Source organism: Trichomycterus rosablanca, chromosome 17 (assembly GCF_030014385.1).
Source record: "Trichomycterus rosablanca isolate fTriRos1 chromosome 17, fTriRos1.hap1, whole genome shotgun sequence".
Taxonomy (NCBI): Eukaryota; Metazoa; Chordata; class Actinopteri; order Siluriformes; family Trichomycteridae; genus Trichomycterus; species Trichomycterus rosablanca.
In genome coordinates this window covers 20,374,266-20,402,243 of record NC_086004.1, presented here as the reverse complement: position 1 = coordinate 20,402,243, position 27,978 = coordinate 20,374,266, and the positions used below count along the sequence as shown (strand labels likewise).

Sequence of the window (27,978 nt, the reverse complement as noted above, 5' to 3'; positions counted from 1 at the left end):
ACCACCATGTCAGTGTCACTGCAGTGCTAAGAATGATCCACCACCTAAGTAATACCTGCTCTGTGATAGTTCTGTGAAGGGTCCTGATCATTGAAGAACAGGGTGAAAGCAGGCTAAAAGTATGTAGAGAAATAGATGGACTACAGTCAGTAATTGTAGAAGTACAAAGTGCTTCTATATGGTAAGTGGAGCTGATAAAATGGACAGTGAGTGTAGAAACAAGGAGGTGGTTTTAATGTTATGGCTGATTGATGTACATTACTGTGACAGTACACAGTCTAAGCAATTGAGGGTTAAGGCCCTTGCTCAAGGGTTCAACAGTGGCAACCTGGCAGTGGTGGGGCTTGAACCAATTACCTTTTGATTACTAGTACAAGCAAGCCTTCTAAATTTCTTCTTTCTTCAAAGACAACCTAAGTGAACCCAAAATACAGTTTGTAAATGATCATTTTTGTGCTGACAGTAGTGCTGATTGCGTAATTTGTTTAAATAAAACAAGAAAACGGTCAGCAAGCGGTGGCATGTTATCATTTTGTCTTTAATCAATACTGCCTGATAACAAACACAGCACAGAGCAAAGGTCAAATCTTTAAAAAAAAAAAAAAAAACAGGCAAAGCAATACACCAAGTACCAATGGTTTTGTGGTCACAACTGAAAGTGTACTCTTTAAATCTATCATTCTTATAGATTAGAGCATATGCTGTAATTAAAAGCAGGATACAAAATAAATTGAGTCGAAATTTTTAGATCTATTACTATTTTCTATCGCTGATTAAGTCATGTTTACCTGACAGATCCCTCCCCTTTATGATTCTCTCTGCACTGATAAGAACATAGCAAACAGATTAACACAGGGGTAAATCTCAGCTTCTTGCTATCGGAATCACTTTGGAATAGAACCGTTTTTAAAAGGCGGTGTATTGTAGTTTTGTTCCTGTAAGCAATCCATTTACAGCCGAGGACCGGGCTAACCAGGAAAAGAAGGCCTTGAGGTCTGATTAAAACTGTACCACAACCTGGAGGAAGCAGTGGAAAAGATCCTGAGTCACCTGAACTGAACGAATGGTGATTCAGTGAGTCAGAGGGAAAGGATACTAAGTAAGGAAGCCTTGGTGAGGTTTCTATTCCAGTTTCTGAGTGATAGAAAGCTGAGTGCTACGTATTATCCATACTGGGTGATTTAGGATTTAGGATAACATGAAGATCTCAGAAGGTGTATTGGACCTGGGCACTACGGACTACACAGTGACCCTGGACCCGAGCTACACCATGCTGGAGTTTGACAGTCTGAGAGTGCTGCCAGTGGACACAGGTATACAGTACATCTTATTTATCATAAAGTAGTCCACTGTGGTTTATAGTGTGGAGTTCATTGTGCTTACATACACCAATCAGCCATAACATTAAAACCACCTCCTTGTTTCTACACTCACTGTCCATTTTATCAGCTCCATTTACCCTATAGAAGCCCTTTGTAGTTATACAATTACTGACTGTAGTCTATCTGTTTCTTTACATACTTTTTAGCCTGCTTTCACCCTGTTCTTCAATGGTCAGGACCCCCACAGGACCGCTACAGAGCAGGTATTATTTAGGTGGTGGATCATTCTCAGCACTGCAGTGACACTGACATGGTGGTGGTGTGTTAGTGTGTGTTGTGCTGGTATGAGTGGATCAGACACAGCAGCACTGCTGGAGTTTTTAAATAACGTGTCCACTCACTGTGGACTCTATTAGACACTCCTACCTAGTTGGTCCACCTTGTAGATGTAAAGTCAGACTCGATCGCTGATCTATTGCTGCTATTTGAGTTGGTCATCTTCTAGACCTTCATCAGTGGCGCCACGGGGCGCTGTTGGCTGGATATTTTTGGTTGGTGGACTATTCTCAGTCCAGCAGTGACAGTGAGGTGTTTCAAAACTCCAGCAGCACTGCTGTGTCTGATCCACTCATACCAGCACAACACACACTAACACACCACCACCATGTCAGTGTCACTGCAGTGCTGAGAATGACCCACCACCCAAATAATACCTGCTCTGTGGTGGTCCTGGGAGAGTCCTGACCATTGAACAGAAACAGATGGACTACAGTCAGTAATTGTAGAACTATCTATCTATCTATCTGCCTGTCTGCCTATCTTTATATCTATCTGCCTGTTTGTCTGTCTATCTATCTTTCTATCTATCTCTCTATCTGTCTGTCTCTCTATCTGCCTCTGTCTATCTGTCCATCTTTCTTTCTAGCTGTCTGTCTATCTATCTAAAACACTAACTAAACATCACATGTTTGAGGTTTTACACTGTTTATAGTATGTCTGTACGCCCACAGTTGAGGAATTTGGACTTTTAGAGTCACTGAGCAAGTACACCATGCTGTTGGCAACCATCAAATGCAACCTCTCATACAGTTTAAAGATTTTAGGTCATTTTTTTATACCTTGCATCTCCCCCCTGGGTGTCACAAAATGTTAAAACTTGTTCTATCTGTATCTCGCTCTAAGTCTTTAAAAGCTTAAAAAGGCTCGATTGCTTCTTGCTATGCATGGTTTACTATATAATCTCATTTTCTGCTATCATTAAAAGACGGTTCTGCTGAATCAGGACCACTCTTTGGCACTTAGTGAGATGCGTCTTTTGGCTGTCCTTTAAAAGCATAGCGAGCAGGGAAGCATTGTAATCACTTAATTCAATACTGAACTCAAAATGCACACAGAATTTAATTCTTGCCTTTTAATTCTTCTATGTGTGTAATTTACATACATTAAGAAGAGTTGATGTCAAAACAGAGCAGTGACAGGGTGTAACAAGGTAAAGTTAATCCAAATAATGTATCCTTTGATTAAAATCTAATCAAAAAATGTTGTGTGTGAACTTTACAGTCTTTTTGTTGTTGTTTTTATCTACAAGTTTAATAATCTGTACATATTTGCTCATGTAATTTAAGTTAAAAGTGATAGTGTCTATGAGCAAGTGAAAAAGTAGACTGATAAGCCAGAGACTATAAGCTTTAATCATAACGTCATTATATAAGCAAAAGGCAAACTTCTCTGTCTTTTAATTATAGACACTTCATTGGTGTCAGCCGTGGACTCTTGTTGTCCCGTATTTTTTTAGGGGACAGTGGTAGCCTAGTGGGTAGAGCTTTGGGCTATCAACCGGAAGATTGGTGGTTCAAATCCAGGCTCTGCTATGCAGCCACTGTTAGGTCCTTGAGCAAGACCCTTAACCCTGTCTGCTCCAGGGGCGCCGTAAGGTGGCTGACCCTGCGCTCTGACCCCAGCTTCCAAACAAGCTGGGATATGCGAAGAAAGAATTTCATTGTACTGTACAACTGTATATGTATATATGACAAATAAAGTATAACTATATCTATATCATTTTCCTTTCACTGATTTCTAACATTTTTGCAAAACCGCATGTCAGTGAATGATGCAGCAGCTGGACGCTCCGTATATTTACCTTATATTTAAATATGTGAGCAATGATAGAGAAGAAAAACCAGACTACACAGTTATTCAAATCACTATTGTATTGCAGCAGAATGACTTTTTAATATGCCAGCACTGTCACCTCACAGCAAGAAGGTCCTGGGTTCAATCCCCAAATGACATGTTCTCTTCGTGTCTGCCTGGGTTTCCTCCGGGATCTCCGGTTCCCTCCCACAGTCCAAAAACATGCAGTCAGGTTAATTGGAGACACTGTAATGTAATCTCTATTTCCCTCTATTTCCTCGGCTGCTCCCATTAGGGGTCGCCGGTGGATCATGATCCGCATTATTGAGCTTTTATGCCGGATGCCCTTCCTGACACAAGCCTCCCTATTTATCCGGGCTTGGGACCGGCACTACAATGCACTGGTTTATGCCTCCTAGCGGCTAGATACCTATAGGACAATTCAGTGTCAATTAGCCTGGCCGCATGTTTTTGGACTGTGGGAGGAAACCGGAGCACCCGGAGGAAACCCACGCAGACATGGGGAGAACATGCTAACTCTGCACAGAAAGGACCCAGACCGTCCCACCTGTGCGACAGTGCTACCAACTCAGCCACCGTGCCGCCCTATTAAAGAAATGTAATACCCAGGCAAAAGTCTATACTATACTACTTACTGCTGTTTTGGTACTAACTATAGGCACTGGTGAGGGGGTGGGGAACAAAGATATGGCTGGATTAATATTGTCTTTATCATATATTAGGGTAGGCGACTACAATTACTGACTGCAGTCCATCTACAGTGTATCACAAAAGTGAGTACACCCCTCACATTTCTGCAAATATTTTATTATATCTTTTCATGGGACAACACTATAGAAATAAAACTTGGATATAACTTAGAGTAGTCAGTGTACAACTTGTATAGCAGTGTAGATTTTTGGTCTTCTTAAAATAACTCAACACACAGTCATTAATGTCTAAATGGCTGGCAACATAAGTGAGTACACCCCACAGTGAACATGTCCAAATTGTGCCCAAAGTGTCAATATTTTGTGTGACCACCATTATTATCACTGCCTTAACCCTCCTGGGCATGGAATTCACCAGAGCTGCACAGGTTGCTACTGGAATCCTCTTCCACTCCTCCATGATGACATCACGGAGCTGGTGGATGTTAGACACCTTGAACTGCTCCACCTTCCACTTGAAAATGCGCCACAGGTGCTCAATTGGGTTTAGTCCATCACCTTTACCTTCAGCTTCCTCAGCAAGGCAGTTGTCATCTTGGAGGTTGTGTTTGGGGTCGTTATCCTGTTGGAAAACTGCCATGAGGCCAAGTTTTCGAAGGGAGGGGATCATGCTCTGTTTCAGAAAGTCACAGTACATGTTGGAATTCATGTTTCCCTCAATGAACTGCAGCTCCCCAGTGCCAGCAACACTCATGCAGCCCAAGACCATGATGCTACCACCACCATGCTTGACTGTAGGCAAGATACAGTTGTCTTGGTACTTCTCACCAGGGCACTGCCACACATGCTGGACACCATCTGAGCCAAACAAGTTTATCTTGGTCTCGTCAGACCACAGGGCATTCCAGTAATCCATGTTCTTGGACTGCTTGTCTTCAGCAAACTGTTTGCGGGCTTTCTTGTGCGTCAGCTTCCTTCTGGGATGACGACCATGCAGACCGAGTTGATGCAGTGTGCGGCGTATGGTCTGAGCACTGACAGGCTGACCTCCCACGTCTTCAACCTCTGCCGCAATGCTGGCAGCACTCATGTGTCTATTTTTTAAAGCCAACCTCTGGATATGACGCCGAACACGTGGACTCAACTTCTTTGGTCGACCCTGGCGAAGCCTGTTCCGAGTGGAACCTGTCCTGGAAAACCGCTGTATGACCTTGGCCACCATGCTGTAGCTCAGTTTTAGGGTGTTAGCAATTTTCTTATAGCCCAGGCCATCTTTGTGGAGAGCAACAATTCTATTTCTCACATCCTCAGAGAGTTCTTTGCCATGAGGTGCCATGTTGAATATCCAGTGGCCAGTATCAGAGAATTGTACCCAAAACACCAAATTTAACAGCCCTGCTCCCCATTTACACCTGGGACCATGACACATGACACCAGGGAGGGACAACGACATATTTGGGCACAATTTGGACATGTTCACTGTGGGGTGTACTCACTTATGTTGCCAGCCATTTAGACATTAATGGCTGTGTGTTGAGTTATTTTCAGAAGACAGTAAATCTACACTGCTATACAAGTTGTACACTGACTACTCTAAGTTATATCCAAGTTTCATGTCTATAGTGTTGTCCCATGAAAAGATATAATGAAATATTTGCAGAAATGTGAGGGGTGTACTCACTTTTGTGATACACTGTATTTCTCTATTTACATTTTTAGCCTGCTTTCACCCTGTTCTTCAATGGTCAGGACCCCCACAGGACCACCACAAATTAGGTTTAATGTAGGTGGTGGATCATTCTCAGCACTGCAGTGACACTGACATGGTGGTGGTGTGTTAGTGTGTGTTGATCAGTGTCCACTCACTGCCCACTCTATTAGACTCCCCTACCTAGTTGGTCCACCTTGTAGATGTAAAGTCAGAGACAATTACTCACCTATTGCTGCTGTGTGAGGTGGTCATCTTCTAGACCTTCATCAGTGGTCACTGTGGCTGGATATATTTTTGGTTGGTGGACTATTCTCAGTCCAGCAGTGACAGTGAGGTGTTTAAAAACTCCAGCAGCGCTGCTGTGTCTTATCCACTCACACACCACCACCATGTCAGTGTCACAAATAATACCTACTTTGTGGGGGTCCTGACCATTGAAGAACAGGGTAAAAGGGGGCTAACAAAGCATGCAGAGAAACAGATGGACTACAGTCAGTAATTGTAGAACTATTAAGTGCTTCTATATGGTAAGTGGAGCTGAAAAAATGGACAGTGAGTGTAGAAACAAGGAGGTGGTTTAATGTTATGGCTGATCGGTGTATATTAATGAATAAATCATACCAAGCCATGTAAATACATCCCACAGATAACCTTAGTGTTATCATTCTAACTCACTTAAAATTCAGTATATAACCCATTACCAATCTACCAAATGCAATATGCATTTTATATGACAGAGCTACTGAGGCCTGAGCCTTCACCTGTAGCCTCAGCTGGGCTGCCCCAGGCCAGCAGCAGCCTTTGCTCCATCTGCGCCGATAAGGCTACCGGAAAACACTACGGTGCTTCAAGCTGTGACGGCTGCAAGGGCTTTTTCAGACGGAGCGTCCGCAAGAACCATGCCTACACATGCAGGTAAGAGTAAGTCATAACTGAAACTACATCATACAGCTGAATTCAATATTGCTATACACTGGTGAGGGAAACTTAGCTGGGTCAAAAATAAAAAACACTAATTTGGCTACACTTAAAACACTTATGGAACAGTGGTGTCTTGCCAAGGTCAGAAAGAAAACCAAAGCGATTACTTTGTATTGAAAGGAAACTTGTCTGGATGGACAGATGTTATCCAGCTGCTGAAATTTAATGCTGGATTTTAATGTCATGTTTTACACACTTTTGGTTACATTCATGACAGGACAGGTAATTACTGGTTACACAAGATTCATCAGTTCAAGTTTAATGTCAAACACAGTCATGGACAACTTAATATCTCCAATTATCCTGACTACGTCTTTGGACTGTGGGAGGAAACCCACACAGACACAGGGAGAACATGCAAACTCCACACAGAACGAACCTGAACCCCTCCGTCTGAAAATTGAACACAGACCTTCTTGCTGTGAGAAGACGAGCCACTGTGCCGCCTGCTGTTAGAACAAGGATGGAACTGTCCGCAGTCAGGCAAGCTTAGAGGATGCCATGCAAGAAAAGAACCCCTGCTTTGAAACCGGACATTTATGGTTTTTGCTAATTAAACTCACAAGTATCAGTTGGGGGTAGCACTGTCGCCACACAGCAAGAAGGTCCTGGGTTCGATCCCCAGGCGGAGTGGTCCAGGTCCTTTCTGTGCGGAGTTTGAATGTTCTTCCCTGTCTGCGTGGGTTTCCTCTGGGTGCTCCGGTTTCCTCCCACAGTCCAAAAACATGCAAGTGAGGTTAATTGGAGACACTGAATTGCCCTATAGGTAAATGGGTGTGTGTATGTGTGTCTGCCCTGCGATGGACTGGCACCCCATCCAGAGTGTTACTGTGTGCCTTGTGCCCATTGAAAAGCTGGGACAGGCTCCAGCAACCCCCCCCCCCCCACACACACACACACACACGACCCTAATTGGATAAGAGGTTAAGTGAGTCAGTGACTTTCAGTTGGTTTCTTTTTTTGCACACCACACCTCTACGTCAGGGGTTCTCAAGGGTTGCATCTCATACTTACACTGTATATGCTTTATGCCCAATACTTTTTATACATTATTCTAAATTTGCAACTGGTAAGACTGGCGTTTGGTCAGTTCTAATGGTCTTTGGTCAGTTCTTATGCTCACAAAAAGTGTAAGAGCTGGCAATATAAAGTGTGCTTAACTGTGGAGAGTGTCACAAAGAAGTCACAAAGATGCCACAGCTATAGTAATCACTGACAAGGAATTGGTTCCATATTTTTATTTAAAAAAAAAAAAAACCCTCAATAGAATAAGAGTGAGAGTTATGAATTAAAATTTGTAAGATTTGAGCTCTGTACCACACAACCTCCGAGCCACAAGTCTTGCTCGTCTTGATCCTCCACCCAGAACTCAAGGAAAACACGCATCAGGGCTGTTCTCTGTACTGACACCTAATGCCTAGTTCACACTACACGATTTTTGCCCTGATTTTCGCTCGGCGACTGGTCGGTGATTGATTTTCCGGGTCGGGAGCAACTCAGCGTTCACTCGGCGATCAAAACTCGGCTCTCAGTCGCTAAGTGTGAACTATCCAACAACTCGACCCGACCGGCTCGCCGACCGCTCGGCGACCGGATCGAGATTTCTAGCACGTCAGATATCTGATCTCAGATGGGCAACTGGGAATGAGTGACATGTCGAACAGCCAATGAGAACGCAGGATACAGCGTGAAGGGAAATGCAGAAGAGGATATAGTTTATATCAGGATACACCGGCACACACACGTAGTATTTCTGATTTGATCGTCCTCTACAAAACATAACACCCACGCTGCATTACAAAATTATTAATTAACATCCACTTTACTACAGAACAAGCCATATACTGTTTGTGTTGCCAAATCCACTCAGATTCATTTATTTTTCCTCTTTGATTTTACGCTGCACATCAGACCACAAACACTTTGATCACTCGCTACTTGCTGACGTGCATTTTTGGACGTGGTGTCATTAAAACCCTCGTCACTTCTCACGTGTGTCTTTGTAAAGAAGAAAAAAAAGGAGACCAGAGAAGCTCGCCTGTGATTCCAGTTGGTGATGGATCGTGTAATGTGAAAGCCCCTATTGCCGATCAGTCGTGTAGTGTGAAATATACACCGACTGAAAGACTCCCGAGTGCAAGAGATTCAGTCGTGTAGTGTGAACTGTACAGCGACCTGACGACTTGGAAAGTCGTGTAGTGTGAACTTGGCATAAGTGGTGGAACTAAACTTCCCCTGTCTGTTTAAACATCTGAGTCCTTCACTGTCTTTCAAATATGATTTAAGACCCACCTCTTTACTAAGCACTTGAGCTAAGAACCATCATCTATTGTTCTGCTGAATGTGTATGTGTGTTAATGTGAAGGTTCAGCAGGCAGTGTGTGGTGGACAAAGACAAGAGAAACCAGTGTCGATACTGCAGGCTACGCAAATGCTTCAGGGCTGGCATGAGGAAAGAAGGTGAGGAGCTCAATAAAATGAGAATTAATTGTAGGGCGTTTTGTAAAATACAATAAAAAAGAATAATCTGTGTTTTGTAGATTCTACTCTCTTAATTCTGATAAAAATGCAAAGAAAAGATTCCCAGTGTTTTTACTTATCGACTTCATTATATGATTGGAGGAGACGTGAGCAGCAATATACCCTCCTCAACTGCAAAAAATCATGGATCCCGAGCAGCAGAAGAAAAATTGACCACACTAAATTGGAAGAAAATGGAGAAAAACACACACATATACTGTATATACTGTATATATACAGTATATACATATTTATATATATATATATATATATATATATATATATATATATATATATATATATATATACTGGTACATATATATATAAACATACATATACAGTATATACAGTATATACACACATATACAGTGTATCACAAGTGAGTACACATGTGTCCCTCAATGAAATGTAACTCCCCAACACCTGCTGCACTCATGCAGCCCCAGACCATGGCATTCCCACCACCATGCTTGATTGTAGGCATGACACACTTATCTTTGTACTCCTCACCTGATTGCCGCCACACATGCTTGAGACCATCTGAACCAAACAAATTAATCTTGGTCTCATCAGACCATAGGACATGGTTCCAGTAATCCATGTCCTTTGTTGACATGTCTTCAGCAAACTGTTTGCGGGCTTTCTTGTGTAGAGACTTCAGAAGAGGCTTCCTTCTGGGGTGACAGCCATGCAGACCAATTTGATGTAGTGTGCGGTGTATGGTCTGAGCACTGACAGGCTGACCCCCCACCTTTTCAATCTCTGCAGCAATGCTGACAGCACTCCTGCACCTATCTTTCAAAGACAGCAGTTGGATGTGACGCTGAGCACGTGCACTCAGCTTCTTTGGACGACCAACGCGAGTGTGTTCTGAGTGGACCCTGCTCTTTTAAAACGCTGGATGATCTTGGCCACTGTGCTGCAGCTCAGTTTCAGGGTGTTGGCAATCTTCTTGTAGCCTTGGCCATCTTCATGTAGCGCAACAATTCGTCTTTTTAGATCCTCAGAGAGTTCTTTGCCATGAGGTGCCATGTTGGAACTTTCAGTGACCAGTATGAGAGAGTGTGAGAGCTGTACTACTAAATTGAACACACCTGCTCCCTATGCACACCTGAGACCTAGTAACACTAACAAATCACATGACATTTTGGAGGGAAAATGACAAGCAGTGCTCAATTTGGACATTTAGGGGTGTAGTCTCTTAGGGGTGTACTCACTTTTGTTGCCGGTGGTTTAGACATTAATGGCTGTATATTGAGTTATTTTGAGGGAAGAATAAATTTACACTGTTATACAAGCTGCACACAGACTACTTTTCATTGTGTCAAAGTGTCATTTTGTCAGTGTTGTCCCATGAAAAGATATACTTCAATATCTGCAGAAATGTGAGGGGTGTACTCACTTTTGTGATACACTGTATATACAGTGTATCACAAAAGTGAGTACACCCCTCACATTTCTGCAAATATTTCATTATATCTTTTCATGGGACAACACTATAGACATGAAACTTGGATATAACTTAGAGTAGTCAGTGTACAGCTTGTATAGCAGTGTAGATTTACTGTCTTCTGAAAATAACTCAACACACAGCCATTAATGTCTAAATAGCTGGCAACATAAGTGAGTACACCCCACAGTGAACATGTCCAAATTGTGCCCAAATGTGTCGTTGTCCCTCCCTGGTGTCATGTGTCAAGGTCCCAGGTGTAAATGGGGAGCAGGGCTGTTAAATTTGGTGTTTTGGGTACAATTCTCTCATACTGGCCACTGGATATTCAACATGGCACCTCATGGCAAAGAACTCTCTGAGGATGTGAGAAATAGAATTGTTGCTCTCCACAAAGATGGCCTGGGCTATAAGAAGATTGCTAACACCCTGAAACTGAGCTACAGCATGGTGGCCAAGGTCATACAGCGGTTTTCCAGGACAGGTTCCACTCGGAACAGGCTTCGCCAGGGTCGACCAAAGAAGTTGAGTCCACGTGTTCGGCGTCATATCCAGAGGTTGGCTTTAAAAAATAGACACATGAGTGCTGCCAGCATTGCTGCAGAGGTTGAAGACGTGGGAGGTCAGCCTGTCGGTGCTCAGACCATACGCCGCACACTGCATCAACTCGGTCTGCATGGTCGTCATCCCAGAAGGAAGCTGACGCACAAGAAAGCCCGCTAACAGTTTGCTGAAGACAAGCAGTCCAAGAACATGGATTACTGGAATGCCCTGTGGTCTGACGAGACCAAGATAAACTTGTTTGGCTCAGATGGTGTCCAGCATGTGTGGCGGCGCCCTGGTGAGAAGTACCAAGACAACTGTATCTTGCCTACAGTCAAGCATGGTGGTGGTAGCATCATGGTCTTGGGCTGCATGAGTGTTAATGGCACTGGGGAGCTGCAGTTCATTGAGGGAAACATGAATTCCAACATGTACTGTGACATTCTGAAACAGAGCATGATCCCCTCCCTTCGAAAACTGGACCTCATGGCAGTTTTCCAACAGGATAACGACCCCAAACACAACCTCCAAGATGACAACTGCCCTGCTGAAGAAGCTGAAGGTAAAGGTGATGGACTAAACCCAATTGAGCACCTGTGGCGCATCCTCAAGTGGAAGGTGGAGGAGTTCAAGGTGTCTAACATCCACCAGCTCCGTGATGTCATCATGGAGGAGTGGAAGAGGATTCCAGTAGAAACCTGTGCAGCTCTGGTGAATTCCATGCCCAGGAGGGTTAAGGCAGTGCTGGATAATAATGGTGGTCACACAAAATATTGACACTTTGGGCACAATTTGGACATGTTCACTGTGGGGTGTACTCACTTATGTTGCCAGCTATTTAGACATTAATGGCTGTGTGTTGAGTTATTTTCAGAAGACAGTAAATCTACACTGCTATACAAGCTGTACACTGACTACTCTAAGTTATATCCAAGTTTTATGTCTATAGTGTTGTCCCATGAAAAGATATAATAAAATATTTGCAGAAATGTGAGGGGTGTACTCACTTTTGTGATACACTGTATATATATATATATATATATATATATATATATATACTGTATATATAAACACTTACATACATACATACTGTACATATACTGCATATACATTAGCCTGCTTTCACCTTGTTCGTCAATGGTCAGGACCCCCACAGGACCACCACAGAGTAGGTATTATTTAGGTGGTGGATCATTCTCAGGACTGCAGTGATACTGACATGGTGGTGGTGTGTTAGTGTGTGTTGTGCTGGTATGAGTGAATAAGACAGCAGCGCTGATGGAGTTTTTAAACACCTCACTGTCACTGCTGGACTGAGAATAGTCCACCAACCAAAACCATATCCAGTCAACAGCGCCTTGTGGGCAGCGTCCTGTGACCACTGATGAAGGTCTAGAAGATGACCAACTCAAACAGCAGCAATAGATGAGCGATCGTCTCTGACTTTACATCTACAAGGTGGATCAACTAGGTAGGAGTGTCTAATAGAGTGGACAGTGAGTGAGACTAATCCACTCATACCAGCACAACACACACTAACATACCACTACCATGTCAGTGTCACTGCAGTGCTGAAATTGATCCAACACCCAAAAAATACCTACTCTGTTGGGGTCCTGACCATTAAAGAACAGGGTGAAAGCAGGCTAAAAAGGCATGTAGAGAAACAGATGGACTACAGTCAGTAATTGTAGAACTACAAAGTGCTTCTATATTATAAGTGGAGCTGATAAAATTGACAGTGAGTGTAGAAACAGGGAGGTGGTTTTAATGTCATGGCTGATCAGTGTATACTTTTATAATAGTGATAGGAGGACTGAATAAATAACATGTTATCTGTGATTGTCTAGGCCAAGTCTTATCAATCTTTGGTTGCTACTGATAAGACAGTGAGATAAACACATCAGAACATAAACAAATGCCAAGCATATGTTTTCAAATCAATAATTAACATGCCTGAGCATAGTCAAATGATTACTAAAGCATGTCTGAGGAAAACTGTCCGGTAGAATGTTATTTTATAATAGCTGCTTATCTAAAGTTTATAAATTATTAAGTGTGGAAAAGATTTTGGTTAGATTTTTAGAACCCAGAGTTTGACACAAAATATATGTTGGTCATTCAACAGAATACAAAATATTTCCCTACAGAATTCTATTAAATTACTGTCGTGCTTGGAGCATTTTGACCGTTATCTCTATAGGTGACTACAATTCCACGGAATGGCTATTAGTTTTCAGGGAAATCCTCTTGTTTTTTTTTGAGTAAACATAGAGGGGAAAACATAGATCCATAGAAACCATTGAAAACTAGAAACATAGAAAACATAGAAACTATTCAGTCACCTAATACCTCAACCTCTGCTAAAGATCTGGCAGTGTGGTATGTCATTTATGAAATACTTTCTACACAGTTTTTCCAGCTCTATTCATAGTTCATCGAATCAATATTTTAATTCAAATCAGATGTGTTCAATAAATCCTAAAACCTTCTTGGAAATATGGGTAAAGAAATCCATGAGTCTCCAGTGTTAGAACACCCATGTCAAGTGAAGTTTATCTCACCTCCCACATGCCAGTTTAATGATGCCTTGCAATTTTATTGCAGACAGGATGAACCTGAGAAATTTCATGTTTTATCTGCTCAACATTCCAGCATCAGTCCTGCAACACATTCCAAAAAAAAGTTGGTACAGTAAAGCATTTACCACTTTGTAATGTTGCCATTCCTTTTCACCACACTTAAAAGATGTTTTGGCACTGAGGAGACCAAGTGATTTAGTGTTTCAGCTTTTATTTTGTCTCATTCTTCCTGCAAACACGTCTTAAGATGTGTAACAGTACTGGGTCGTTGTTGTTGCATTTTTCCTTTCAAAATTCTCCACACATTCTCTATTGGGGACGGGTCAGGACCGCAGGCAGGCCAGTCCAGTACCCGTACCCTCTTCTTCTACAGCCATGCCTTTGTAATGTGTGCAGCATGTGGTTTTGCATTGTCTTGTTGAAAAATGCATGGACGTCCCTGGAAAAGATGACATCTTGAAGGCAGCATATGTTGCTCTAAGATCTCAATTAATGCTGCCATTACAGAAGTGTAAATGACCTTTACCAAGGGCACTGACACCGCCCCATACCATGACAGACCCTGGCTTTTGGACTAACAGTCTGGATGGTCCTTTTCGTCTTTGGTCCAGAGCACACAGCATCCATTTTTTTCAAAAAGGACCTGGAATGCTGATTCATCTGACCACAATACACGTTTTTACTGTGTGATGGTCCATCCTAGATGCCTCCGAGCCCAGAGAAGTTGACGCCGCTTCTGGACATGGTTAACATAAGGCTTCTTTTTTGCACAGTAAAGGTTTAAGTGGCATTTGTGCATGTAACTCTGTATTGTAGTGCTTGACAAAGGTTTGCCAAAGTAATCCCTTACCCATGTGGTTATATCAGCTATTGTTGAGTGGTGGTTCTTGATGCAGTGCCGTCTGAGGGATCGAAGATCACGGGCGTTCAGCTTAAGCTTGCGTCCTTGGCCTTTACGCACTGAAATTCCTCCAGATTTCTTGAATCGTTTAATGATATTATGCACTGTAGAGGGAGAAATATGCAAATCCCTTCCAATCTTTCTTTGAGGTACATTGTTTTTAAACATTTCAATCATTTTTTTACACATTTGTTGACAAACTGGAGATCCTCTGATCATCTTTGCTCATCAAAGACTCAACCTTTCCTGGATGCTGCTTTTTACCAAATTGCTTTTTACTCATTACCAGCCCTAAATTGCCCCCGTCCCAACTTTTTTTTTAAATGTGTTGCAGCCCTTAAATGCAGGAATGGAGGTATATTAACAAATGAAATGAAGTTGAGCAGACAAAACATGAAATATCTCAGGTTCATCCTGTCTGCAATCAAATAAACGTCAAAGTAAATGTAAGGAACACTGCATTTTTATATTATTTGCATTTTTCATTTTATTTACTCGGATACATTAATGATAAAAAAAAGAAAACCAGCCAAGGATTATGGCCCTAAGATTTGGATGTCTCTTTTGTTTAACTCAGCCGTGCAGAATGAGCGAGACAGAATCAGCTGCCGTAGAGAAGGCCAGGGAGTCGGCACACTGACCATCGGCGTATTACTGAAAGCAGAGGAGAGCACACATCAGGTAGATAACACAACATCTAATTTCATTTGTTTGTTTTACTGAAACACTAGAAAATGACTTGATTATACCAAATCATGATTTAAGAGCTGAAAAAGAAGCAGCTTTTAGGGCTGTTCTCTGCTTCTGGTTACGTCTGTAAACAGTGGAATTGCCTCAGGACTCCAGATAATCAGAGTCTATTTAATTAAAGTGGATAAGCTTAGAACTGATGCCAGATTTTAGTGGGGTTTATGCATGTAATAACCAGGCATCCACATAAAGAGCACTAAGCAAACTAATTGAAAGATTGACTAATGAGGCATAAAATCAGTGTGGGATGTTTCCCATCAGGGTCTAGTTCACATGTGTGTCTTTTTATCTGAGCAGTGCACAGACAGATTGAGATCTAATTGTTATACACAGACCACACAAGATTATGAGAAGGTCTACTCAGGTTCAACTTATGGGCGGCACGTGGCTAATGGGTAGCACTGTCGCCTCACAGCAAGAAGGTCCTGGGTTCGATACCCAGGTGGAGCGGTCCGGGTCCTTTCTATGCAGAGTTTGCATGTTCTCCCTGTGTCTGCATGGGTTTCCTCCCACAGTCCAAAAACATGCAGTCAGGCTAATTGGAGACACTGAATTGTCCTATAGGTACCTAGCCACTAGGATACATAAACCAGTGCATTGTAGTGCCGGTCCCAAGCCCGGATAAATAGGGAGGGTTGTGTCAGGAAGTAAAAACGGTGCCAAATCAATCATGCAGATCACGATCTGCCGGCGACCCCTAACGGGAGCAGCCAAGGAAATAAATAGAGACTCAGGTTCAACTTATATCACAACAAGCTCATACCTAATCCTGCATTTACATTTTACATTACATTTTCAGCATTTAGCAGACGCCTTTATCCAAAGCGACTTACATTATACAGTCTAAGCAATTGAGGGTTAAGGGCCTTGCTCAAGGGCCCAACAATGGCAACCTGGCAGTGGTGGGGTTTGAACCTTCAGAAGCAGAAGCAACCTTCTGTGTACTAGACTAACCTTCTGCACCATCTGTTATACTATGAGGACAATAGTATCTTATTTTAAAACCAGTGTCATTAATAGTGGTCTCTCTTGCAACTCACATGACACAAGGACACATTCACATGAGAAGCATTTTGCGCTTTGCTCGCTACAAGTCTCGACACAAATTGCCACTTTGCTCAGGGCTGGAGCGAATTTGAGATGAATAGCACCACCTGATCTGTGTTTAGCTGTATTTTCCTCACTGTTTCACTTTTAAACTTGTGTTGTAGCTCGGGATGCTGAGAAATTGTGAGAATCAGCTTCATCCAAAGCGACAGTACTGTGACAGTATACAGTCTGAGCAATTGAGGGTTAAGGGCCTTGCTCAAGGGCCCAGCAGCAGCAACCTGGCAGAGGTGGGGTTTGAACCAGCGACCGTCTGATTACTAGTCCAGTACCTTAACCACTAGGCTACAACCAGTGGTTTCTTGGGTGTTGTTTTAAAACAATAGGTCACTGGGTCGCTTTTACCACATTGTATCAAACAGTTCGTCTCATTGGGGGCGCTGTGAAAAGGTCAAAGACTTTGAGTGCAATGCAGCAAAATTGCGCCACAGTCCATAAAAAAACAAAGGCACAGCCGTGAATGCACCCTAACAGCCTCCACTCTTTTGAGAAGGCTTTTCACAACATATTAAAGTGTTTCTGTAGAAATATTGGACCATTTAATCAAAAGGACAAATTTTTAGGCCAGGCAATGATGTTGAAGATCCGGCTCGCAATCAGTGCTCATCACAAATCATCAGCAGTGTTTGTTTAGTTCACTGTTTCTCCACACCAAACTCCCCAAATCATTTCTTTGGAACAGTGAAGGACCTTTGCCAGACTGTTGCCTCAAAGCTGGAAGCATACACTGTGAAACAGTGTTACCGCTGTAGCAAAATATGGGCAAAGGTACAAAGGTTTATTTTTTGGAAACTGTGTATAATTTATATTATAAAGTTGATTTAAGTAGTGTTCTAGTTGGACAGCGGTCTATTACGAAAGACATCACGCTACTGGCCAGCCTACTGTCTACACAGACTTAATTGCCAATGTCTGGGGGTGGCTGGTGGTTCCCTGTCCAGGATAAATCGGTTGATGAAAATGAAATAAAAAACTGATTTATGCTCCAGTTAACAATAGGTTAGTTGTTGTCATCATATGTTGTAATTGCTGATGGTAACCCACTGTATTTGGGCTTTACGCAGTACTCCCCCCTGGCTCCCGCAGTGTGTAACATTAGCAATAAGAAGATTGCACGCCCAGCTGATGTGTGCGAATCCATAAAGCAGCAGCTGCTCCTCCTGGTGGAATGGGCAAAACACATCCCTGAGTTCTGTGAGCTATCTGTGGAGGACAGGGTATGCCATATTTGTGTTTCTTTGACCTGTTGATTTATCTTCCATCTCAGTTACATGGTTAGGCTAGATATCTAGCACATCTAGCATTTATGTAATCTGCATTCTTGGCTGCTTTTACACTAATTACAGATGGGTAAATATATATGAATAAATATTTATTTGCTTGTGTGATTATTACATGTAGGTATGCCTGTTACGAACTCACTCTGCTGAGCACCTCATCCTTGGAGTGGCTCGTCGTTCACTTCCCTACAATGACGTCATCTTGCTAGGTAAGTATAGATTTCTGAACGATACGGTCTGAGCATTGGCTGTTTACGATACTAATACAATGTCCACATCCTTGCCATAAATGAGATGTAATTCTGTACATACAAGATGTGCCTTTACCAAAATGAGATATTTCAAAGGATGTGAGTGAGAAATGTGGCAAATTTAATCTAATATAGTGTTTTAGGACAGCATTGGCCCCAATATCAATATTTAGTATCAATATATGTCTACAGTTTAGACTAAACGAATATCTGCTTTGTGTGAGTATTGGTATGTATATTTATGATTTTTATACCTAATACTAAAATGCAGGATGATTTTGAGTACCCTATCCATTCTAAGACCAAGGGTTCAAATCTCAGCGGTGCTATCGGCCTGTCAGACATCTGCATTGACATAATAGGCTAATGTTTGGGGGGTTGGGTTTTGGCCATAATAGCCTACACATTGGAAGGTCAACCTTTAGAGTGTTGGTCCCAAGCCTGGATAAAAACAGTAGGGTCGCATCAGGAGGGACATCCGGCATGAATACTGTGCCAAGTCTGGTATGTGGACCTGATCCACTGTGGTGACCCCAAAATACAGGAGAGCCCGCGAAAAAGCTCAGTATCAAAAAATTTATTGTTTTTTAAACTGAAAACTATATTCTTTAAGTGATATCCAAAATCCAAGATTTTATTAACTGCTTCGTTAATTATTTTCTTATAGGATTCAGTTTATACTATTAATTTTGGCCAAAAGGGTGTGTGATGTCAAGTCAACTTTATTTATATAGCGCTTTTTACAATAGACATTGTCTCAAAGCAACTTTACAGAATCCAGGACTAACAGACCAAAACCCCTCATGTCACGGTCAGGGATATTTCAGATGTTAGGCTGTTAGCAGTAATGCCTAGTTCACACTACACGATTTTTGCCCTGACTTTCGCTTATTGGCAACTCAGCATTTCATCGGGGATCAAAACTCGGCTCTCGATCGCTATGTGTGAACTGTTCAACAACTCTATCCGATCAGCTTACCGAGTCTCGGCGACTCAAGAAAAATATCTAGTATGTTAAATATCTGGACCTGTTGCAGACTCAAAATCGTGTAATGTGAAAGGAGGCGTTGTGAGCAGGTTGCGAGTGGCAGCGAGTGCTATGTGGAACTACAGCCAATGAGAATGCAAGATACGGGGTGAGGGGAAACCCAGGGAAGGAGTGTAAAAACATGTGACAGGGGCATAATATAGTTTCCGAATACATCAGCACACACACAAGCTTTATGGTATTTTGTGATCTTATCGTCCACGACTTGGAAAGTCGTATAGTGTGAACTTGGCATTAGTCGTACTACGCATGCGGAATGCAGCCTTTAAATTCTAACCCCATGTGCATTACACACTAAAGAAAGCATAGCAGGACAATTGAAAGTTGTGCTATTAGTTTTGTGATGTCACATTCGATCAAAAACATTACAAATGACAGTTATCTCTTCTCTCAGGCAATAATTTCATTATTCCCGTGAGTGGCCCGGAGCGGGAGATGTCCAAAATTGCAGGGCGTGTGCTGGAGGAACTGGTCAGGCCCCTGAGAGAGCTGGACATCACTGACACAGAGTTTGCTTGTCTAAAAGCCATCATCTTCTTCGCCCCAGGTCAGTCAAAGGTTAATGTCATGTGCCCATTACCACATTTTTCCAAAACATTGTCTTTAGCGTATTCCTTCTAGTTTAAACACCCTGGTTTATGGTGTCCAGTGGAAAACTATTATTATCTGTCAAGGGTCTGGCAAAGGTAGGAGATTTCTGGACCATAAGGTTTGATTAGCCGAGCCAGGTCAGTAGGAGAGTCCAGCCAAACAGCTGAGGACTGTCAGGTTCTGTCTGAGAGAACCGCTTACATAAACTCACACAGCAGCTCATTTTATGCTTTAAATTTTCAATATACAAATCGTGTCACGGTCAAGCATTTGGTAATGCTTAGCAGTAGACCTCATGCAGCTTCTCAGTATCTGTGTGCTTCATCTGTCTTGGGTGTGTTTTGGGACTCCAACAGACTGCCCAGGGCTGGAGTGTTCTCAGATGGTGCGCAGGCTGAGGTTCCAAGCCCATGTGTTGCTGGATGAAGCAACCTGTGAGCAGCGTGGACGCTTCGGAGAGCTGCTGTTGCTCCTGCCCCCGTTACAGAGCATGGCCTTGCACATGGTGGAGCAGCTCCAGTTGGCCCGGCTCCTGGGAGAGGCCAATATGGACAGCCTACTGCAGGAGATGCTGCTGGGAGAGTCAGCTACAGGTACCAGATGTCAGCACATATGCATAACACCTGCTGTTAAATCCAGGGTCCGTTTAAATGTTTAGGGGTTTTATTTAGGGCAAAGGTTACCAGACTAGTATTTTCAGTTAAAGACACAGCCATTACAGAGTCCTCCAAACCACATTTCCAAAATACTGAGGGGAGAGTTTGGAAACTTGGTGCAAAAATGAATGGAAAGGATAAGAAAATAAATACATGCACCTACCTCTTCACAAGCCAACACAAGTAAAGGCACATAATCAACTATCCATCAGCGTTTTGTGTCATCAAATCTGAACACAACATTATAGTGACAGAAATCATTTAAAACCGGTAAACCGGCGACAGGGTCATGGGCGGCCAAGACTCATTGATGCACGTAGGGAGCAAAGGCTGGCCCGTGTGGTCCGATCCAACAGACGAGCTACTGTAGCTCAAATTGCTGAAGAAGTTAATGCTGGTTCTGATAGAAAGATGTCCAAACACGCAGTGCATCACAGTTTGTTGCATATGGGGCTCCATAGCCACAGACCAGTCAGGGTGCCCATGCTGACCCCTGTCCACCACCGAAAGCACCAACAATGGGCATGTGAGCATCGGAACTGGACCACGGAGCAATGGAAGAAGGTGGCCTGGTCTGATGAATCACGTTTTCTTTTACATCACGTGTGCAACGCTTACCTGGGGAACACATGGCATCAGGATGCACTATGGGAAGAAGGCAAGCCAGCAGAGTGTGCCAGCAGTGTGATGCTTCGGGCAATGTCCTGTTGGGAAACCTTGGGTCCTTCCATCCGTGTAGATGTTACTTTGACACGTACCACCTACTTAACCACTGTTGCAGACCATGTACACTCTTTCATGGAAACGGTATTCCCTGATGGCTGTGACCTCTTTCAGCAGGATGATGCACCCTGCCACAAAGCAAAAAATGCTTCAGGGATGGTTTGAGGAGCACAACAACAAGTTTGAGGTGTTGACTTGGCCTGCAAATTTTCCAGAACTCAATCCAATCGAGCATCTGGGGGATGTGCTGGACAAACAAGTCATATCCATGGAGGCCCACCTCACAACTTACAGGAGTTAAAGGATCTGCTGCTAAAATCTTGGTGCCAGATCACACCTTCAGGGGTCTAGTGTAGTACATGTCTTGATGGGTCAGCAAAAGGGGGACCAACACAAAATTAGGAAGGTGGTCATAATGTATGTATCTTGTCCACTTAAAAAAATCCAGAGATTTAAAACTAATAAAAAGGTTTGGGAAAGGATAAGTGGTTTATTTTAATAAAACCTTGATTGTGGCTTAAGATCAAAGAGTTTAAATATTTTATGTTTAATAATAATAGACTCCAGCTCCTATTACTCCTACTACAGCTATCTGTTCACATCTGCGCACATCAGCCTACTAGAAAGAATATTTTTGTTAATTGGCTATTTAAATAACTGGCTGGGTGTCAAAATGTAGACAATGAATTGACCTCTGTAATTCGTTGCAGGCTTAAATTCGGAAGTGCTGAGTTTCAGCCCAGCTCCAGAAGCAGTTCTGCACGGGAACACACAGCCAGACCACGTCTCACTGCCTAACCTCACATCGGTTATTCTACCTGTACCAACCTGTAGGTAACCTTTTTATAAAAAATATGCCTTTTACTGAAATTAAAAATTGATTAAGATATTTAAAGTATGCCCAAAAGGTCAGGTTAAAGTAATGATATAAGGGTTCTTCAAAAAGTTTCTGCACTTTTTTAACTCTATTTACTATATATCTCTTTTCTACATAATCACCTTCAAATGCATTTTTCCTAGCGTTGTACCAACTTTTCACTGCCATCAGCAAAAACTGTTTTTGGTTGAGCGTGTAGCCACTGATGCACCGCTGCTTTCACATAATCATCACATGAAAATCTTCTTCCCCTTTAAAGCTTCTTTAAGCGGTCCAAAAAGGTGGAAATCAGATGGCGCTAAATCCGGACTATAAGCTCTCTCTCGGCCTCTCAGACACGACCAATTACTACTCCTCCTACCCTCACTGTTTCCAGTGAAAACATAAAAGTGTGGAAAATGTTTTTAATATCCCTTGTATAAAATCAGTGGAATAAAGTTTTAAATTGTATAATTTTTTCAGTTGCTTATTGAACAGCAGTTATGATACTCGGGTTAATCTGAGTCACTTAGTAATGTGATCCGGTTTACTTGAGTCACTTGTACTGACATCTTGATTGCGATTGATTTACTGCATGAAAATGCATCCAAATATCACTTGTCTTCCGTGCACTCATCTTCTGTAAATAAATCCTTCTCTCTTAATTCTCTTGGCACCTCACAATTCTCGTGTCAGTGACAAGTTGACACTTTTTGGAAGTGGAATCTTGATCATGGGGGAGAGGGGGTGGACTCACCTACCAATCAGATGGGTTATAATAAAATATATAACTATATTTTGTTGTTGTTTTGCTTACAAGAAAATATGCTGCATTACTAATCTATACCGCTACTACTGATGAATAATAATAATAATAATAATAATAATAATAATAATAATAATAATAATAATAATAATAATAATAATAATAATAATACTACTAATAATAATAATAATAATAATAGCATGTGCATAAAATCAGCCACATAACGAACACCAGTGTGTTTAACTGCTTGTTTATTGGAATATTTAACTTATTACTTAGATTCACGGACTGGAGTGATGTTGGTTTAGCCAAATCATGAGTACACGGGTGTTTCCAGTCAGTTGAGTTGTGGGTTGATTTGGGCCAATGATGTGACCTTTAAATGTACAAGGTGTACTGAATCTCACACAGGCACTGCAACAAGAGCATTATTTATTCACTACTATTATAGCCAAAATTAATTAAGTAGATAATTTAAGCACATAGTGAACTGGCAAGCTGACTTAATAGTTGCTAATGAACCAGCTTCCAAACAACACATGTGACTGGTGCAAACTTCACCCTGCCTAAATATTTTCTCTAGGTCTTTAAATGGAAAAATATGACTTTGACTCAAATTTTACCCAACAAACTAGTAGGAGTGATATAGACGCTCAGTAAGACCAATATTTTTGTCTCTTTTGCTGAAGTTCTGTTCCATGTTTTGCATGGCCGTAGGTCATTGGATTTTATTTACAGTGTTAAACACAGTGTTCTCTCTTCTCTCTAGATTCCTTGCTCTCCTCACAGCCTGGCACCCAGCTGTACGCACATGGGCAAGCTTCAGAAATGCCACTGGATATTGACAACTGCCTCTCCAAGCCTGCCGTCCACACATGTCTCTAGATACAACTGAAGATACTCACACTTGACATTATCTACTCACTGAGCATCATTGTCATATACTATACAGTGTACATTAGATGGCAGATTCTAGTCACAGTAAATACAGACACTGTATTATGCAAAAGTTGACACCCATTATCCAATTCCAATTTTTTCCAATATTTTAAAGTCAGCGAAGAACAGTAATATTGCATTTAAAATATGCAGAGGTTCATTTTATGTAGATGATGTGTCAACTCATTTTTTAACTTGTTGTTTAAGGCTGTACAGATAAATGATAGATCTGTATCAAACACCTTACTATTACACCTTAATAAATATTGACATACTGTCAGTCTTAAGATTTCAAGGATTCCTGCAATAGTTCTTTTCTCTCTAAATGACTGGAACGCAAACACCTTTGTCTAAGGGACACACGCAGAGATGTATAACAAAAGATATTTAATAATAATAAAGGACACAAAACAGGTTAGAACAAGACACACACACAAACAATGTTAAGACTGCTAAAGCTAAACACAGAGGAACTAAGCTTAATGCTAACACTAATGCTAATCTAAACTAATTACACACAAACAATGCTATGCTTATACTATACCCTAAGCTAAAAAAGATCTAGACAGGACTAGACAGAGCTAAACTGGGCTAAACAGAGCTAGACAAGGCTAAACAAAAGCAAGGCAAAATAGTCTTCAAAGACTGTTCCCCAGCTCCCTCTTAAATACCCTCAGATGAGGGGCAGCTGGGGCTAATTAGTAGAGGGGACCAATCATAAAAGGGGCATTGGCTCATCACCCTAAACAAACACTCTTCAACCATGTGCTCCTAGAAAGGTGGGCATGGCAGGTGCACAGGAGCTCCAGCAGGAGCACACAGAGGCTGGATTCATGATACAAAGCCCTCTAAAACTATAGTCATTCTCATATTAGCATTGTGCTACCATATTAAGTGATTCGTTTTATTTCAATACTTATTAAACTTATCAGTGATTTGTCACATCCTGCACATAGAGGCACAATCAGTATGATAGACATCAAGCATCAGGATATAAATTAATCATATTGATTAGGTCATTAAGATAACTTTGCGCTGATTGTCCATGACCCTTTCTTCTAAAAATACAAGCAGACTCAATCTACACTTATGTTTCCTCAATTACCAGCATTTTTTATGTATGCATACATGACTAACAGGTAAAAAAAATTGCTAGTAAAATATTGACAGATATGAGAGTAAAGTTTTATTGTATTACAGGTTATGATTGTAATTGTTTATTGCATTGTACGGTGATGTGGCAGGAACAAAGGTATTTGCAGGGCAGAGGGTTCATGGTTCACCAAGAAACTAAGTTTGGAAAAGGCCTTTCCTGTTTCAAATATACTGTCTCTCTGTGCATAAAGCAAAGCACATTATTTGGCAAGTTTGGTTAGGAGAAACTCCAGTGTGCAAACAGAGAAATAACCCTCCTTCTGACTAAGCAGTGTTTATTTTATACTTGTGCTGCCCAAAAGAGTTGTATTATTTATTACGATTTTAACACCATGTTTTACACACTTTGGTTACATTCATGACATTCAGGCAGTGGCGGCTCCTGCCAAATCTCTCAGGGGGGGCAATTGTTGCGATGATGGCCAAGGTGACCCGTTCAATGGGTAAATTAAAGCTTAAATAATTAACATCTTAAGTCATCTGTCAGTTTGTCCTCACAAATAACTTTGAACATGGAGAGAGACCAGCTTTACCATTAATCATAAAATTAAGTAAAGCCTTCTCACTAACAGTTTAATTCATTCTTCATCAGATAGCATTTTATTTTAGGTGCAGCAGATCCAGAATAAAGATTGGCATCGGGGCTGATGTGCAATGAATAAAGAAGTACAATTAAACAATTGGGGAGATACAATAAGTGCAATTACAATTCACAATTTAAAAATTACATTACTTACTTGTAATTTACTTGTAACTTAGTATATGATTTCCCCCCCCTTTGTAGATACTTGCTTGATGTTTAAATTTGGTCTGGGTGGCCCTAATTCTTTAGTTGCTAATTTACAGTATCTCACAAAAATGTGTACACCCCTCACATAATTCATTATATCTTTTCATGGGACAACACTATAGAAATGAAACTTGGATATTACTTAGAGTAGTCAGTGTACAGCTTATATAACAGTATAGATTTACTGTCTTCTGAAAATAACTCAACACACAGCCATTAATGTCTAAATAGCTGGCAACATAAGTGAGTACACCCCACAGTGAATATGTCCAAATTGTGCCCAAATGTGTCGTTGTCCCTCTCTGGTGTCATGTGTCAAGGTCCCACTTGTGAATGGGGAGCAGGGCTGTTCAATTTGGTGTTTTGGGTACAATTCTTCCATACTGGCCACTGGATATTCAACATGGCACCTCATGGCAAAGAACTCTCTGAGGATGTGAGAAATAGAATTGTTGCTCTCCACAAAGATGGCCTGGGCTATAAGAAGATTGGTAACACCCTGAAACTGAGCTACAGCACGGTGGCCAAGGTCATACAGCGGTTTTCCAGGACAGGTTCCACTCGGAAAAGGCCTTGCCAGAGTCGACCAAAGAAGTTGAGTCCACGTGTTCTGCGTCATATCCAGAGGTTGGCTTTAAAAAATAGACACATGAGTGCTGCCAGCATTGCTGCAGAGGTTAAAGAAGTGGGGGGTCTGCATGGTCGTCATCCCAGAAGGAAGCTGACGCACAAGAAAGCCCGCAAACAGTTTGCTGAAGACAAGCAGTCGAAGAACATGGATTACTGGAATGCCCTGTGGTCTGACAAGACCAAGATAAACTTGTTTGGCTCAGATGGTGTCCAGCATGTGTGGCGGCGCCCTGGTGAGGAGTACCAAGACAACTGTCTCTTGCCTACAGTCAAGCATGGTGGTGGTAGCATCATGGTCTTGGGCTGCATGGGTGTTGCCGGCACTGGGGAGCTGCGGTTCGTTGAGGGAAACATGAATTCCAACATGTACTGTGACATTCTGAAGCAGAGCATGATCCCCTCCCTTCGAAAACTTCGAATGACAACTGCCTTGCTGAGGAAGCTGAAGGTAAAGGTGATGAACTAAACCCAATTGAGCACCTGTGGGGCATCCTCAAGTGGAAGGTGGAGGAGCGCAAGGTGTCTAACATCCACCAGCTCCGTGATGTCATCATGGAGGAGTGGAAGAGGATTCCAGTAGCAACCTGTGCAGCTCTGGTGAATGCAATGCTCAAGAGGGTTAAGGCAGTGTTAGATAATAATGGTGGTCACACAAAATAGTGACACTTTGGGCACAATTTGGACATGTTCACTGTGGGGTGTACTCACTTATGTTGCCAGCCATTTAGACATTAATGGCTGTGTGTTGAGTTATTTTCAGAAGTAAATCTACACTGCTATACAAGCTGTACACTGACTAAGTTATATCCAAGTTTCATTTCTACAGTGTTGTCCCATGAAAAGATATAATGAAATATTTGCAGAAGTGTGTGGGGTGTACTCACTTTTGTGAGATACTGTATGTGTTATAGTAATTTATGATTACTACGACGACTGAATGGCATTTCCCTTAATGGCACGATGGAGTTGCTCTGAACTGAGGTGATGGTAGTCATGGTGACGAGATCGCGACACCAGGTTACGTGTGACGCAAGAACGTAAGTGCGAGCCCTCCCGGAACCCATACAGATTGTATTGCAGCTCCTGCAGTTCGAAAAAAAGAGCCTTAACGTGAGAGTCTATGAGAGCAATCCAGGGCGATTTTCAGTCAGACTGTGGGGTGGGTACTGTACGGAACACAACGACGCTGATTGGACTACAATATTCAGAGACAAGACAAAATGTCCAGAACAGTCACAGCAGTGATAGAAAAATTTCTTCCCTTTCGCCCTTTGGTGGTGCGTCGCCCTGTGTTGTGTGGGTTTTTCTTGATACAATAAAATTAGTTTTAGATAAATTTGATAAATATGTCCACAGCTATTGAAATTTTAAAATAGCTAAATACCTACAATGCTATTGAGGGTTTTGGCTATGCTGTATTTCAGTGGTATTAATATCATGGATAAAATCAGTTTTTTATTAGGTATAAAAAGGTAAAAGTTTAAAAATAAATATTGTAGTGTGTTATGTGGTTTTTTTGATAAAATAAAACTTGTTTTAGAAAAATTCGATGAACATTTTAAAAGCTATTGAAGTTTTAAAATAGCTAAATACTTACAATGCTATTGAGGTTTTGGCTATGC

The 27,978-nt window shown here is 41.8% G+C and overlaps 1 protein-coding gene across 1 annotated transcript; it reads left to right on the top strand.

The window, feature by feature from the left end:
* The first annotated feature begins 868 nt into the window (after nt 1-868).
* hnf4b (hepatic nuclear factor 4, beta) lies at nt 869-24,076 on the top strand. The gene is made up of 10 exons (XM_063012680.1): nt 869-1,313; nt 6,575-6,752; nt 9,184-9,278; nt 15,392-15,495; nt 17,736-17,888; nt 18,073-18,160; nt 19,645-19,797; nt 20,198-20,434; nt 21,931-22,050; nt 23,612-24,076. The coding sequence occupies exons 1-10, from the start codon at nt 1,199-1,201 to the stop codon at nt 23,725-23,727; spliced, it is 1,359 nt and encodes a 452-aa protein (XP_062868750.1). The 5' UTR covers nt 869-1,198; the 3' UTR covers nt 23,728-24,076.
* Nucleotides 24,077-27,978: the final 3,902 nt, after the last annotated feature.

Bases quoted from the DNA above. Each gene is read 5' to 3' on its own strand.
- hnf4b (XM_063012680.1), top strand. From the start codon at position 1,199: ATGAAGATCTCAGAAGGTGTATTGGACCTGGGCACTACGGACTACACA. The intron at 17,889-18,072 runs GTATGCCATATT...TATTACATGTAG, and splicing joins AGCTATCTGTGGAGGACAGG to GTATGCCTGTTACGAACTCA. The intron at 20,435-21,930 runs GTACCAGATGTC...AATTCGTTGCAG, and splicing joins GCTGGGAGAGTCAGCTACAG to GCTTAAATTCGGAAGTGCTG.